Source organism: Triticum urartu, chromosome 7, assembly GCF_003073215.2.
Source record: "Triticum urartu cultivar G1812 chromosome 7, Tu2.1, whole genome shotgun sequence".
In the NCBI taxonomy this organism is placed as follows: domain Eukaryota; kingdom Viridiplantae; phylum Streptophyta; class Magnoliopsida; order Poales; family Poaceae; genus Triticum; species Triticum urartu.
Genome location: NC_053028.1, coordinates 542,111,421 through 542,126,903, shown reverse-complemented (window position 1 = coordinate 542,126,903; position 15,483 = coordinate 542,111,421). Strand labels below are relative to the sequence as shown.

The 15,483-nt window shown below is 48.9% G+C and overlaps 1 protein-coding gene across 1 annotated transcript; it reads right to left on the bottom strand.

Moving 5' to 3' along the window:
* Positions 1-5,934: 5,934 nt before the first annotated feature.
* Positions 5,935-6,975, bottom strand: LOC125523419. The gene is made up of 2 exons (XM_048688453.1): positions 6,618-6,975; positions 5,935-6,491 (listed from the first exon to the last, which is right to left on the bottom strand). Exons 1-2 carry the CDS (start codon positions 6,832-6,834, stop codon positions 6,265-6,267), a joined length of 444 nt encoding a protein of 147 aa, XP_048544410.1. The 5' UTR covers positions 6,835-6,975; the 3' UTR covers positions 5,935-6,264.
* Between the last annotated feature and the right edge of the window lie 8,508 nt (positions 6,976-15,483).

Here is a 15,483-nt window from a genome sequence, read left to right as displayed (position 1 = left end):
ATATCCCGGACATCACGAGGAGTTCCGGAATGGTCCGGAGGTAAAGATTTATATATGGGAAGTCCTGTTTTGGTCACCGGAAAGGTTTTGGGTTTTATCGGTAACGTACCGGGACCACCGGGAGGGTCCCGGGGGTCCACCAAGTGGGGCCACAAGCCCCGGAGGGCTGCATGGGCCAAGTGTGGGAGGGGACCAGCCCCAGGTGGGCTGGTGCGCCCCCCCCCCCCACAAGGGCCCAAGGCGCCTAAGGGGAGGAGGGGGGCAAACCCTAAGGGCAGATGGGCCTTAGGGCCCATGCCTGGTGCGCCTCCGTCTCCCCCTCCCCTGGCCGCCCCACCAGATGGGATCTGGGCTGGCCGCCGCCCCAGGTGGGGGCGCAGCCCCCTCCCTCTCCCCTATATATAGTTGAGGTCTTTGGGGCTGCCAACACATGAGTTTCTGACCTCTCCCTGGCGCAGCCCTACCTCTCTTTCTCCTCATATCTCGCGGTGCTTGGGCGAAGCCCTGCTGGATCACCATGCTCCTCCACCACCACCACGCCGTTGTGCTTCTACTGGATGGAGTCTTCCTCAACCTCTCCCTCTCTCCTTGCTGGATCAAGGCATGGGAGACGTCACCGGGCTGTACGTGTGTTGAACGCGGAGGTGTCGTCCGTTCGGCACTAGGATCTTGGTGATTTGGATCACGGCGAGTACGACTCCTTCAACCCCGTTCTCTTGAACGCTTCCGCTTAGCGATCTACAAGGGTATGTAGATGCACTCTCCTTCCCCTCGTTGCTGGTTTCTCCATAGATAGATCTTGGTGACACATAAGAAAATTTTGAATTTCTGCTGCGTTCCCTAACACTGGTTTTCCCTTGAAGAGGAAAGGGTGATGCAACAAAGTAGCGTAAGTATTTCCCTCGGTTTTTGAGAACCAAGGTATCAATCCAGTAGGAGACAACGCTCAAGTCACCTAGTACCTGCACAAACAATCAAGAACCTCGCAACCAACGCGATAAAGGGGTTGTCAATCCCTTCACAGTCACTTGCGAAAGTGAGATCTGATAGAGATAATAAGATAAATATTTTTGGTGTTTTGTTGCGTGGATTTGAAAGTAAATATTGCAAAATAGTAAACGAGATGCGATAATAAAAGAGATGCACTATAATAAGAAAGAGACCCGGGGGGCATAGGTTTCACTAGTGGCTTCTCTCATGTATTACGGTGGGTGAACAAATTAACGCCGAGCAATTGATAGAAAAGTGCATAGTTATTGTAAGGCAATGATCATGAATATAGGCATCACGTCCATGTCAAGTAGATCGAAACGATTCTGCATCTACTACATTACTCCACACATCGACCGCTATCTAGCATGCATCTAGAGTATTAAGTTCATAAGAACAAAGTAACGCATTAAGCAAGATGACACGATGTAGAGGGATAAACTCAAGCAATACGACATAAACCCCATCTTTTTATCCTCGATGGCAACAATACAATACGTACCTTGCTGCCCCTACTATCACTAGGAAAGGACACCGCAAGATTGAACCCAAAGCTAAGCACTTCTCCCATTGCAAGAAAGATCAATCTAGTAGGCCAAACTAAACCAATAATTCGAAGAGACTTGCAAAGATATCAAATCATGCATATAAGAATTCAGAGAAGAACCAAATAATATTCAAAGATAATCAAGTTCATAAACCCACAATTCATCGGATCTCGACAAACACAACTAAAAGAGTATTACATCGAATAGATCTCCAAGAACATTGAGGAGAACTTTGTATTGAAGATCAAAGAGAGAGAGAAGAAGCCATCTAGTTAATAACTATGAACCCGAAGGTCTGTGGTAAACTACTCACGCTTCATCGAAGAGGCCATAGTGTTGATGTAGAAGCCCTCCGTGATCGATTCCCCCTCCGGCAGATCGCCGGAAAAGGCCCCAAGATGGGATCTCATGAGTACAGAAGGTTGCGGCAGTGGAAAAGTGGTTCCGTCGCTCCCCTTGATGTTTCTAGGGTATAAGGGTATATATAGGTGAAAGAAGTACGTCCGTGGAGCTCCGTGGGGCCCACGAGGGTGGGGGCGCGCCTACCCCCCTGGGCGTGCCCTCCTGCCTCGTGGCCACCTCACGGAGTTCCAGACTTCCACTCCAAGTCTCCTGGTTTGCTTTCGGTCCAAGAAAGATCATCGCGAAGGTTTTATTCTGTTTGGATTCCGTTTGGTATTCCTTTTCTGTGAAACACTGAAATAGACAAAAAAACAGAAACTGGCATTGGGCCTTCGGTTAATAGGTTAGTCCCAAAAATAATATAAAAGAGTATATTAAAGCCCATTAAACATCCAAAACAGATAATATAATAGCATGGAACAATCAAAAATTATAGATACGTTGGAGACGTATCAGGCTCCTCCAATTTCTTCTTTGCCTCAGGCCTCCTAATACATGTGAGAAAGAAAGCAATGCAAGTTCTCCTTCTAATATTAATGATCAAACCTACAAAAATGTTTCGCAAACCCTATTCTAAACTGCCTGCCTCATGAATTGCCTAGGACATCACTAGTGACATATGTATAGCCACGGTATTAATGGTAAGATTGGACCTTATTTTAAAACTTACAAGGGACTGAGATAGGTGATGCTCTATTTCCTTTGCTTTTCGATTTAGCTGCAGATGCCCTAGATATTATTACGCAAAGGCCAATGTTAATGGTTTTTAAAAAGGGGTTCTTGCCGAAAATATTTCTCATGCAGCAAACATGCTACAAATGTTGATGATACAACTTTCCTACTACAAGATGATGTTGATTGTGCTAGGAATCTGAAATTTATTCTGGGTGCTTTTGAGCAGATGTCTGGAATCACAGTTAACTTTCATAAGAGTGAGTTGTTTCTCTTTGGTGAGACAAAAATAAAATGAATAATTATGAGGAGATATTTACTTGCAAAATGGGAGGGCTACATATGAAATATTTAGGTATGCATGTTTTTATGTCAAAATTAGAAACAAATAGATAGCTAAAAGATGTGCACGTTGGTAGGACAAACTCCTGGGTTCAATTCCTGGGCGAATTACCCTAGTTCAAGCTTGTTTGACTAACATGCTTCTCTTCATGATGTCATACTATTCTATTCCATAGGGGGCTTTGAAAAAAGTTGATTTCTTTAGAGACAAGATAGTTTGGCAAGGACATGAAGACAAGAAAAAAATGTCACTTAGATAATAGGAAAATCTGCTGTAAGCCTAGAGATCCAGGTGCCTTGGGCATTCTTAATTTGGAAATCATGAACAAAGCTTTACTAGCCAAATGATTTTTGAAACTTGAAACTGAAAATGGGCTCTCGTAATTTGTCTTACTTAACAAATATGTGCTTGATGGATGTTTTTCTATGGCAAAACCCAAGGTTGGTGATTTACAATTCTGGGTCAACATTCCGAATGTCAAAAAATATACTTTATCAGTTTTATAGATGGAGGTTGGGTGATGGGCATAGTGTTTGATTTGGGGAAGATGTGTTGGGTGGATGATACGACTTAAAAAATGATTATCCCAGACTTTACCTACTCAACTTTGACCATAATATTATAGTGGTTGAAGCTTTGCAAAAAGGATGGGGAGGATTTAAGTTTAGAAAGACTTTGTATAAGGAATCGCTAGAATTGTGGAGAAACCTTAAATTGAGATGTGAAGGGACTGAAATGGGACCAGGAAAAGACCAAATTGAGTGGTCTTTAACCGGTAACAAAAAAATGTCAAGTCACTTTAGTGGAAAATGATTGAGGCACACTCTCACTTCCCACAGAAATTCCTGTGGAAAGTAAAAATTCTCCTAAAATCAAGTATTTCTTGTGGTTGTTGGCCAAAAAAGGTATTCTTACTAAGAACACTTTGGTGAGGAGAGGTTGGAAAGGGAGCAAATTATGTGTCATCTGTGGTAAAGAGGAGATGACTGACCATTTGTTTTTCAATTGTTCCGTTGCTACTTCGGTTTGGAGTCTTCTAAAATGTGCTTTTGGTTTGAATTCGGTCCCTTTCTTTGTTGAGAATTGCTTTGGGAGATGGATTAAAACTTTCCCAAAGATTAAAAAAATGGTTGGTTCTAGTTGGTGTTTCTCCGCTATTTTGGACACTGGAAATGCAGAAACAACATCATTTTAAAAAGAAACTATATACTAGTCTAATGATTCTCATAAAGCTAATTTGTTTTTGGATCGTTGGCTGGACTATTCTGCGGATGGGGAAGGAAAACATAGTGGTCTTGATGGTAGTAGCAAAGCTGATAGAGCGAGTAGCAAATGAAGTATTACAAGTCATCGCGGGGCTGGAGATATGGGGTACTACGAATTGGTGGCTAAAATCTAAAGAAGGTCTCTCTATCAACGATGTTCTATCTGCTTTAATCGTTGTTGTTCTACCTTGGCTTCGCCTTTCAGCTCTACTGCCTCTCCTTTTGGGAGGAATATGGCTAGTTGGCTCATTCCTAGACCTTTTATGCCTTGAGCTGCGTCATTGTAATATTGTATAGTTACTGGCAGGTGTTTGCGGTGTTGCTCACCTGTTCAGGCTTGCCTTTCCTGGCTTCTATTGCTCGGCTGGGGCGATGCGTGGGAATGTTGCTGCATGTTGAACTTTGCTCATCTTCCTTTTTTTTCCCTTTCTGGGTAGTAGTTTGTATCAGGCTTTGTATCAGATGGTTTCTTGGGTTCTTTCAGTTAAAAAAAAGTACAGTCGTGATTGTCATATTATTGACAATCTCAAAATAGATATGATCACAGACTATTAATCCGCTATTTGCCGCCATATTAACTTGGCGATATTACTCTGTGAGTCATTATCCAAGAATGGTTGAATCAACCGTAATTTTGTTAGGGCATCTCAAATGTGGATAACCAAAAATGTCCATGGACACGTTCAAACGTGTCTATAGATAGTCGGTCGCATAGAGATCATCCAATCGGAGTCATCAAAAGATCATGAACACCAAGCTTTTAGCTCGCGTGATTGCTGGTAGACTGATACGGTTTGAATGCGCAAAGGGTTCTAAAGAGAGTTTTGAGGTAGGTCCGGGGTGTCGAAGTCGGACATGACGGGCGTCCGAACTCTTCGAGAACTCCACCAATTTGACGTCGGTTTGCGTGATTTTGGACGTCTAAGCGGGTCCAGCCCAATTTCATGTTAAGAGGCCTAAAATGTTCGGCGTTTAGATGATTCAAATGCCCTTAAACGGTTAGCAACTGCCCTCCACCTCAACTGCCACTGACACACGCCAAAGGGCACACGGCCATACGGCAAGCCACACGCAGGCGAGGCCAGCTCGAGCAGAGCTTTGCCCACGCGGGTCCGCGAAGCCTGGAGACGCCCGTGGCCGTGGTCAGTGCTCACGGGCCGACCTGCCGCCGTGCGCGGGCGCGGCGCTGCTCCGCCGCTCCTTCGGCTGGGCGCATGTGATCCCGGTCAATCGAACCCGCAGCCTTTCTTATCCACCACCCTATCTCCCTTCACCTGTCACTGCCGGCGACCGAGACGGACACCGCCCCGCCCGGAAAGACACCGAGCTTTCGCGTCGCGTCGACCATATCTCCAGAGAAGATTCAAAATCCAGGGGAGGAAAAACTGAAGAATCTGGCCGGAAAATTGAAGGCCACCAGTGGTAGTAGGTCGTATCTGGGGCACCAAATGGAGGGGGGAGGAAGCTGAGCCTTGTGTTTCGTTGCCTGCAGCCCTGCACTACCACGACAGCAACGCCCGACCACAGCCGCTGATATGACGACATCCCAAAGAACCAAATCCAGCAACACAACACAAAATTGGCGGGCAAAATCGCTTTGTCTTGAGCTGCTCGCCGAGAGGGGCAGATCAAACCAAGCAGTCAAATCGAAGCTTGGAGCACCAGAAAAATAAATTTTAAAGAGAAAATGTTGCACAAGGAGGGAGCCGTGGAATGAAATGAAGAACAGGATCAAAGGCAACTTTCATTAACCATTAGATCAGGTACAACAATGCAAGGACCCCTTGTTCTTGGACCAATTTGGCTACTTACGCAGGTAGAAACAGTACGCACTCGTACGAGTTACGACAACGAGTAGAACAATTAATAAGACGCACCACACAGATCGCTCGCGCGTAGCGTACGGGATGCTCACTAATTACAAAAATCTCCCAATCAGCGGCGACGCTAATGAACAAGAAACGCGAAAGGCACTGGCAGCTTCGGCCGGACTAAGACGGGGATGGGATGGATTAAACGGCGGGGGTTAATTGACGCCGGCAGCTTAGTAGGAGCAGGCGGTCCTGAGCATGGAGCGGCCGCGGAGCATGCCGCGGTACAGCGCCTCCCGGTTCGCCGGCATCGCGGCGCCCCTGCAGGACGGCCCCGGCCCCGACGCCACCGCCTCCTCCACCTCCGGCGCCGGGCGAGCTGGGCCGTGGTCAACGACGTCGGCGGCGAAGCGCACCCGCTTCATGCTCCCGCGCCGCGCCTTCTCCCGCTTCCGCTTCTCTGCACGCACGGAGAAAGAAAGAAACAGGGCACACATGTAAGAACCAAGAACCAAAAACTGTGCTGTGCGGACGAATGAAGTAACGAACGGCAGGGCTGTGGAGGTGCAGGTGCTGCGCCACTCACCGGAGGAGGAGAGGCAGGGCCGGAGCCGGGCGGGAGACGGGGACGTGGCGGCGGCGTCGGAGGAGACGAGGTGGTGGTCCGTCTGCTTGGCGCGGCAGAGCGAGAAGAGCACGAGGGTGCCGGAGAGCGCCATGGCGGTGGCGGCGAGGGCGAGGCCGGCGTGGGAGCCGCCCAGCGCGGAGCCCGCCGCCGCGGTGGACGACGACGACGACGACATGGCACAGTGCGGCGCAGATCACAGGCTCCCGTGGGAGACGGAGAGCAGAGACCCGACGACGGCGACAATCGGGGGCGGTGGGCTGGTTGTTGCGTCCTGTGAGAGGGAGGGGGGACCGTGCAGTGCTCGTAGGCGCGCGCGCTGCTCCGGCTATAATATAGCGCGCGCGGCGGCTGTGAGAAGGGCGAGCGACCTTGGTGGCCGTTGGATCGGGTCGCGGTGGTCACGTTTGTTTAGTTTTTTTTTAGGGTGGTTTATCGACTGGCAGAAGTTACCTGGAAAGATGCTGGAGATGGGGCTGGGATCATTGGAGTGGGGGCCGAATGGTCATTTCGTAGTTGCTGCGTGACATTACAAAATTATTACCGCCACAAAATTAAAGCCCGCTTTTGGCGAAGAAAGGCCTGATGCTCGTGCTCATCGCCGTCTGATATCTGTGACATGGACTGTACACAATTCTGTGAAGTGTCCACAATTGGCCCAAAAGGTTCCCAACGTTCATGAACTGCTCGACTCGATCGAGCGAGCTCACTGGATGCTCGTAGGCTGGTGGAGAGAAGACCAGAAACCACACGCCTCAGAACTCTCCACACGATTAATCTATGCACCCGACGCCGTCGGCCGGGTCCGTCCGGCGCATGCAGCCCCCACCCCACCCCACCTATCCCGATCCTATCCAACGGCAGAATCCGCGCGCATATTCCTCCAATCCACGGCAGTGGCCTAACCAAACCACCCAGCGTCATCCGACAATTAGTAAGTAGAGTATATCCATCCATTCAATCAATCCGGCCCTCGTTGCTGCCGGAGAGCGCTGTCGCGTGCGGTGGCTCTGCCTCTGCGCTGCGTTGCTTCCAGGGAGCGCAACTTGTGCCTTGTGCGCGCGTACGTACGTACGTCGACGGGGACGCAGCCGAAAGAGCCCGCGCTTTGGAGCTAACGAGAACGAACGTGGGCCCTATTTTTTATTATTATTATTTTTTTAACGCTCGCATTCAGCAGTCGAGTAACCAGGGTCCTGTTAAGAATGCGCTAGTGGCTGGCTGCTGGAATATCCGCTGGATCCCGTTTCCCTCTCCCGGCCGGAGTGACGATGGCGTAAAAGGCATCTGGAGTCATTAACTTAGCAAAAGGCATTAAAGTACCGCGAAAGACATGACATGTCACTCTCTCTGGCCGCCATCTTTTAACCTTTGCGTTGTGCTGATGCGAACATGCAATGCAGGGGACCAATTTGCCATTGTACTTTCTTCTCTCAACTTTTCTTTTTACCATGCTTTAAGAATAGAAAAACATGCATTATTATTATAACTCGAGACAATGGAGTATGCATGTCATCAAGGCATTAGTTAATGATTCTTGAAGAAAAGAGAGGGAACATCTCAGTGATTAAGAAGAAGAATCCTCTAATTAATTAGCACACAAACATCAGAATGGAGTACATATTTGTATTAGATTCGCCATATGGGTGTATTTTAGTGACAATTAATCGCCATATGGCGAATCTAATACAAATATGTGTCGTAATGGGTGTATTTTAGTGACAATTAATCAAAAAATTCCAACACAAATACATATTTGTATTTTTCTAGGTGACGTTCAAAAGAAATATTTGATACTAGGTTGTACCAAGATATAAGATGATTTTCCAGTTTAACTTAAACTACAAAAACATCTTATATTTTGATACGAAGGGAGTACTTCATCTGCTCTCTCCATAATTTACACCTCTTCATATTCATTATTGCGCAAATTGCCATGTTCCAAAGCGCAAATAGGACCGTAGTCATTTAGAACACACCTGCACGGTCTTCAGTGTTATTTGACTGCATCGAAAAAGGCTTTTACTTGACTTTTCAGATAAAACACCGACCATCATACAACCAGATATAGACACGCAACCACAAAACACGCACATACCCAAGACCATATACATAGGCACTGAATTGGCATGAAATTGGCAACACCATCCCATACAACTCCAAGCTAACATCAGGTTGATAATAAGCATCACTATGAGTTATTAGGGCCTTCACGCATGAAAAAGCCACCGCAATGAGATGATGCCGCGTATGACGAACCATGAGATTCAAGACGGCATCTTCAGGAAGGTCATGACACCGGACCGCCGCCACCACCTGATCCACAAATTAGGATTTCTCCCGAAGCAACACAACGGACAATTAGTAACCACAATGATGCCTTCAAGAAGGGACGACAACGAATCGCCGCTGCTAGCAGCCTGACTGAAGTTAGAACGGGTTTCACCCCTGCCAGCAGTCACCAAAATGTGGTACGGCCTGCCGCCCAACCACCATCAAATGCCACACCTCGGTCACTATACCCCCCCCCCCCCAACACAACCATGGCCACCAAATAGCACCTGAGCCACAGGCTCCACCGATGAGCATCCCGGCTCCCACCACTAGGGCCACCGCCCCGACATCCGATACCCCCTACCATTATCACAACATACAGACGTCATCGACCTACAAGGGGTAGAAGACCCCCTCCCTCCCCATTAGCGATTTGTTGGAGGAGTTGCGATCTTTTCCGATCCAAATCATCATGGTTTCTGACGGAGTTTTGGTGGAGGGCCGCGAGATCCGTCTCGGCGCGCTCACGTTCATCGCCGACGACTCCGCTTGGCTTCAGGAGGCTCCGCTCGACGTCGACGCACTCCCTGTCCGCGGGGCAACACACTTTCGCGCGTGCGTTCGCGGCGTCCTCTTGCGGCAACCGTCGACCCATTATCGGTCGGCCCTGTGTTGTCCTCCCTCCCTGTTTCCCGTCGGCGCAAGCGCTCCGGTCGGTCGAGACTTCAGCGGTGGGTGAGACACGCGGTGGCACGCCAGTCGGCCACCCCTCAAGTCGCGGCGATCGAGCCCGATGAATCCCTCTACGGCCTGTTCGACCTGTCGACTCGCTCCACAGAGACCGCATCCGAGTGCGACAGTAGTGATCCGGCGGCGGAGGTTCTGATGGTCGATGGACCGCGCAGTCCTCCCGGTTTTCACCGCATCAACGGAGGCGCAGGTAGAGGCGACCCGTCGCATCCCCATGAGGAATATCTCCCCGAGCCTCTCACGTCGCTGCAAAGAGAAGAACTTCCTCGCCGGAACATGGATGCACTACACACTCCTATCGTTGGAGAAACCCCCGAGGCTCGTGCCTTGGAGGACGCGCGCCTGACAAACTTGGCTGAGCGCACTCGACTGAAGAACCTCCAGCGAGCACTCGACGAGTGTGCGCGACAACGGGTTCCAGAATCCAGTCGATGTCAGCTCTTTCCGCCCCCGCAGGTATATCGAGCTCCGATTCAGAATTTAGCAGTTGCAGCCCGTATAGTAGAGTCGATTCAGCCTTCCCAGTCAGAGGCTGGCAGAGGCTTGCTGCAGATCAGAGCGTTACTCCGGGCAGCAGGAGACCAGAATTGCGTTGTTTCTCAGTCGCGGAACAGGATTCATAGCAGATCCATTGCTGCAGACACAGTCCAGTCGGCTCATAGCCCAAGATCGCCCCTGAGGCGTGAGGGACGTGGGGACCGGCGTGATCAGTACGGAAACCGTGAGCAGTATGATCACCGATTCGATCGTGACGATCGACGTCGAGTGCCCACCCGTCCCCCGAGGAGTGGATCGTATGTGCCTCGACAGCAGGATGACAGGCGCCCTCATAGTGTTGGGCGAAGGATTCCAGTCGACCCAAGGGAACCAGGCTTTGATGCGAGATCCATTCTTGTTCAAGGTTTGGTCGACAGGAACAGAGCTCACCAGAAGGTCATGACAGAGATGCACCTACCAGCAGCAGAGTACATGTTTCGGGGCCAGAGTGCTTTAGTAGAGCCATCAGGGCCGCTGTGATTCCTCCCAACTTCAGGTTGGCGACTGGAGTCAGTAAGTTCACTGGTGAGTCCAAGCCCGATACTTGGCTTGAAGACTACCGAGTGGCTGTCCAGATCGGCGGTGGCAATGATGAAGTGGCCATGAAGCACCTGCCTCTCATGTTGGAGGGCTCGGCCAGAGTGTGGCTGAATCAGTTAGCACCCAGCAACATTTACACTTGGGAAGATCTCGCCCGAGTGTTTGTCACCACATTTGAAGGAACATGCAAGCGACCGGCAGGGCTGACGGAACTGCGGTCTTGCGTGCAGAAGCCGAATGAAACTTTGATGGATTACATCCAGAGATGGATCATGTTACATCACACGGTAGAGAATGTGCCTGATTACCAAGCAGTCTGTGCCTTCAAAGAAGGTGTCAAGTACAAAGAACTGAATCTGAAATTCGGTCGAACCGAAGACATGTCTCTGAATCGGATGATGGAGATTGCCACCAAGTACACTAATGGTGAAGATGAGGATCGACTCCGGAGTGGCAAGCACAAGTCAGTCGCCCAAGAAACCGGAGGAGGAAATTCCAATCAAAAACAGAAGCGGAAAGCCGAGCCAGCTGCTCCCGGGGAAACCTTGGCTGTAACTCAAGGAAAGTTTAAGGGGAAACCCAAAGGGCCTTGGAATCCCAAGAAAGTTAAAGACCAAGACGGAAATGATGTGTTGGATTTGCCATGTCACATCCACACCAAGAAAGATGAAGAGGGTAAGTTCATTTACCCGAAACATACCACTCGACAGTGTCGGCTCTTGATCCAGCAGTTCCAGGGAAAACAACCCAAAGATAAAGAAAAGGAGTCGGACAAAGTTGAGGACAAGGAAGACAGTGATGATGGATACCCCCAGGTCAATTCCACCTTGATGATTTTTGCTGATGTTGAAAGCAAAAGTCGACTGAAAGTTATCAACCGTGAGGTGAATATGGTTGCTCCGACGACACCCAGTTATCTGAAGTGGTCTCAGACTGCCATCACATTCGACCAGTCCGATCACCCAACGCACATTGCCACCCCTGGGAGGCAAGCTTTGGTGGTCGACCCAGTTGTTGAAGGCACTCGACTGACCAAAGTCTTGATGGATGGTGGCAGTGGTTTGAACATATTGTATGCTGAGACGTTGAAAGGGATGGGCATTCCGATGTCCAGACTCAGTACCAGCAACATGAGTTTCCATGGAGTCATTCCTGGGAAGAAGGCTGATTCACTCGGCCAAATTGCTCTTGATGTGGTTTTCGGTGATTCCAAGAATTACCGCAAAGAAAAGTTGACGTTCGAAGTTGTGGATTTCCAGAGTGCTTATCACGCTATTTTGGGCAGGCCAGCTTATGCACGCTTCATGGCTCGACCATGTTATGTGTATCTCAAATTGAAGATGCCTGGCCGCAAAGGTGTGATCACTGTTACGGGCAATCGGAAGAAAGTAGAAGAGTGTTTTCAGAAAGGCTCAAAGATCGCTGATGCTCAGATGGCAGTGGTGGAGCTGCAGGAATACCAGAAGACTACAGACCCGAGTGATTTTTTGCGAGCCAAGAAGCCCGCTACAGAATCAGCTTTTCAGTCGTCTGGTGAAACGAAGCCGGTTCACATTCACCCGACCGATCCCAGTGCTGCTCCGACTCATATCTCAACAACACTCGACTCCAAATAGGAAGAAGCGCTCATCCAGTTCATCCGTGAGAACTGGGACATCTTCGCATGGAAGCCTTCTGACATGCCGGGTGTTCCCAGGGGGCTGGCTGAGCACCGCCTACGAGTCGACTCAAAGGTGAAACCTGTTAAAGAACATCTCCGACGGTCCACCATCCAGAAGAGAAAGGCTATTGGTGAGGAGGTGGCTCGGCTCTTAGCAGCGGAGTTCATCCGAGAGATTTACCACTCCGAGTGGCTCGCCAACGTTGTCATGGTCCCCAAGAAGGACAAGTCACTTCGCATGTGCATTGACTTTAAACATATCAATCGGGCCTGCCCGAAAGATCATTTTCCTCTCCCCCGCATCAACCAGATAGTCGACTCGACTGCGGGATGTGAGCGACTGTCTTTTTTAGACGCCTATTCCGGGTACCATCAGATCCGTCTATATGGACCTGACGAGATCAAAACAGCTTTCATCACTCCATTCGGGTGCTTCTGTTATGTTACCATGCCATTCGGCCTCAAGAATGCCGGAGCCACATTCATGAGGATGATTCAGAAGTGTTTGCTCACTCAAATCAGTCAGAATGTGGATGCATACATGGATGATATTATGGTCAAGTCACAGAAGGGTCCCGACCTGCTGACTGACCTTGCTGAAACCTTTGCCAACCTCAGGAGGTATGATATCAAGCTTAATCCATCAAAGTGCACATTCGGAGTTCCTGGCGGAAAGTTACTCGGTTTTCTCGTTTCCGAACGGGGAATCGACGCCAATCCAGAAAAAGTCGGTACTATACTCCGGATGAAACATCCTGTGCGCGTGCACGACGTCCAGAAGCTTACTGGTTGCTTGGCCGCTTTAAATCGATTCATCTCTCGTCTCGGTGAAAAGGCATTGCCTCTTTACCGATTGATGAAGAAGTCAGACAAGTTCGAGTGGACTCCTGAAGCTGATGCAGCGTTTGCAGAGCTCAAAGCTCTGCTCTCCACCCAGCCGGTGCTTGCTGCCCCAATCAACAAAGAGCCTTTGCTGCTTTACATCGCAGCCACAGGACAAGTCGTCAGTACGGTACTTACGGTCGAGCGGGAAGAAGAAGGAAAAGCCTTCAAAGTTCAGCGCCCAGTATATTATGTTTCTGAAGTTTTGACCCCATCGAAGCAAAGATATCCTCATTATCAGAAGCTTGTATATGGGATTTATATGACCACAAAGAAGGTTGCTCACTATGTTGGAAATATGCCCTAGAGGCAATAATAAAATGATTATTATATTTCCTTGTTCATGATAATTGTCTATTATTCATGCTATAATTGTATTATCCGGAAATCGTAATACATGTGTGAATACATAGACCACAATGTGTCCCTAGTGAGCCTCTAGTTGACTAGCTCGTTGATCAACAGATAGTCATAGTTCCCTGGCTATGGACATGGGGATGTCATTGATAACGGGATCACATCATTAGGAGAATGATGTGATGGACAAGACCCAATCCTAAGCTTAGCTCAAAGATCGTGTAGTTCGTTTGTTGTAGCTTTTCTGAATGTCAAGTATCATTTCCTTAGACCATGAGATTGTGCAACTCCCGGATACCGTAGGAGTGCTTTGGGTGTACCAAACGTCACAACGTAACTGGGTGACTATAAAGGTACATTACAGGTGTTTCCGAAAGTGTCTGTTGGGTTGGCACGAATCGAGACTGGGATTTGTCACTCCGTATGACGGAGAGGTATCTCTGGGCCCACTCGGTAATGCATCATCATAATGAGATCAATGTGATCAAGTGGTTGATCACGGGATCATGCATTACGGTACGAGTAAAGTGACTTGCCGGTAATGAGACTGAACAAGGTATTGGGATACCGACGATCGAGTCTCGGGCAAGTAACGTACCGATTAACAAAGGGAATTGTATACGGGGTTGCTTGAATCCTCGACATCATGGTTCATCCGATGAGATCATCGAGGAGCATGTGGGAGCCAACATGGGTATCTAGATCCCGCTATTGGTTATTGGCCGGAGAGCCGTCTCGGTCATGTCTACGTGTCTCCCGAACCCGTAGGGTCTACACACTTAAGGTTCGGTGACACTAGGGTTGTAGAGATATGAGTATGCAGCAATCCGTAGGTTGTTCGGAGTCCCGGATGAGATCCTGGACGTCACGAGGAGTTCCGGAATGGTCCAGAGATGAAGAATTATATATAGGAAGTGTAGTTTCGGCCATCGGGAAAGATTCGGGGTCACCGGTATTGTACCATGACCACCGGATGGGTCCCGGGGGTCCACCGTGCCCCGGAGGGCCTTATGGGCTATAGGTGGAAGGGAACCAGCCCCTGGTGGGCTGGGCACCATCCCACCCTAGGCCCCATGTGCCTAGGGTTTGGGGGGGAACCCTAAAGCACTAGTAGAAAAAGGGTCAAATGTGAAGCACATTAGTGCCGGTTTGAATTTGAGCCGGCACTAATGTGACGATTAGTGCCGGTTCCAACGGCTAGGCGGGCGGGCATCATTAGTACCGGTTCGTGGGCATCCTTTAGTATGGTTCATGCCACGAACCGGTACTAATGAGGCCAGTGCGGCTGTGGTCAGGCTGGGGCCCACGAAGACCTTTAGTACCGGTTCATGGCATGAACCGGTACTAGAGTTTCTTAGTAAGCTGATTTTTAGTCCCACCTCGCCAAGAGAGAGGCAGTATGAGCGGTTTATAAGCCGTGAGTGCAGAGACAATGACGAAGAGGCGCAATGCTCACCTGCACGTTGATTAGCTTCAAGCCTTTCGGAATAGCATAGATTGCACTGAGCTATGTGCAGTGCAGTCTACACTATTCCGAAAGGCTTGAAGCAAATTAACCAGCAGCACCTCTTTTTTTTTTTTAATAACTTATTTGAACTCCGGACTTCTTTTGTGTTCAGTATGCAGCATTCAAAGCGATCATCAATTTCCAACATGTTCTGACATCATTTGTTGTTTTTCGGTCATTTACCTAATTGTTTAGAGAGCTAAATGACTGTGAAATTGAAAATCACTACAAAATGAATTCTGAAAATGTTGAAACTTGGCATGGTATCATCATTTAACCCGCATAGCATGTGCGAAAGAGTAGAGAGGGTCACGGCAAAA

Coding starts and splice junctions, on each gene's coding strand:
- LOC125523419 (XM_048688453.1), bottom strand. CDS start 6,834: ATGTCGTCGTCGTCGTCGTCCACCGCGGCGGCGGGCTCCGCGCTGGGC. Junction 6,492..6,617: donor GCCCTGCCTCTCCTCCTCCG/GTGAGTGGCGCA, acceptor CCGTGCGTGCAG/AGAAGCGGAAGCGGGAGAAG.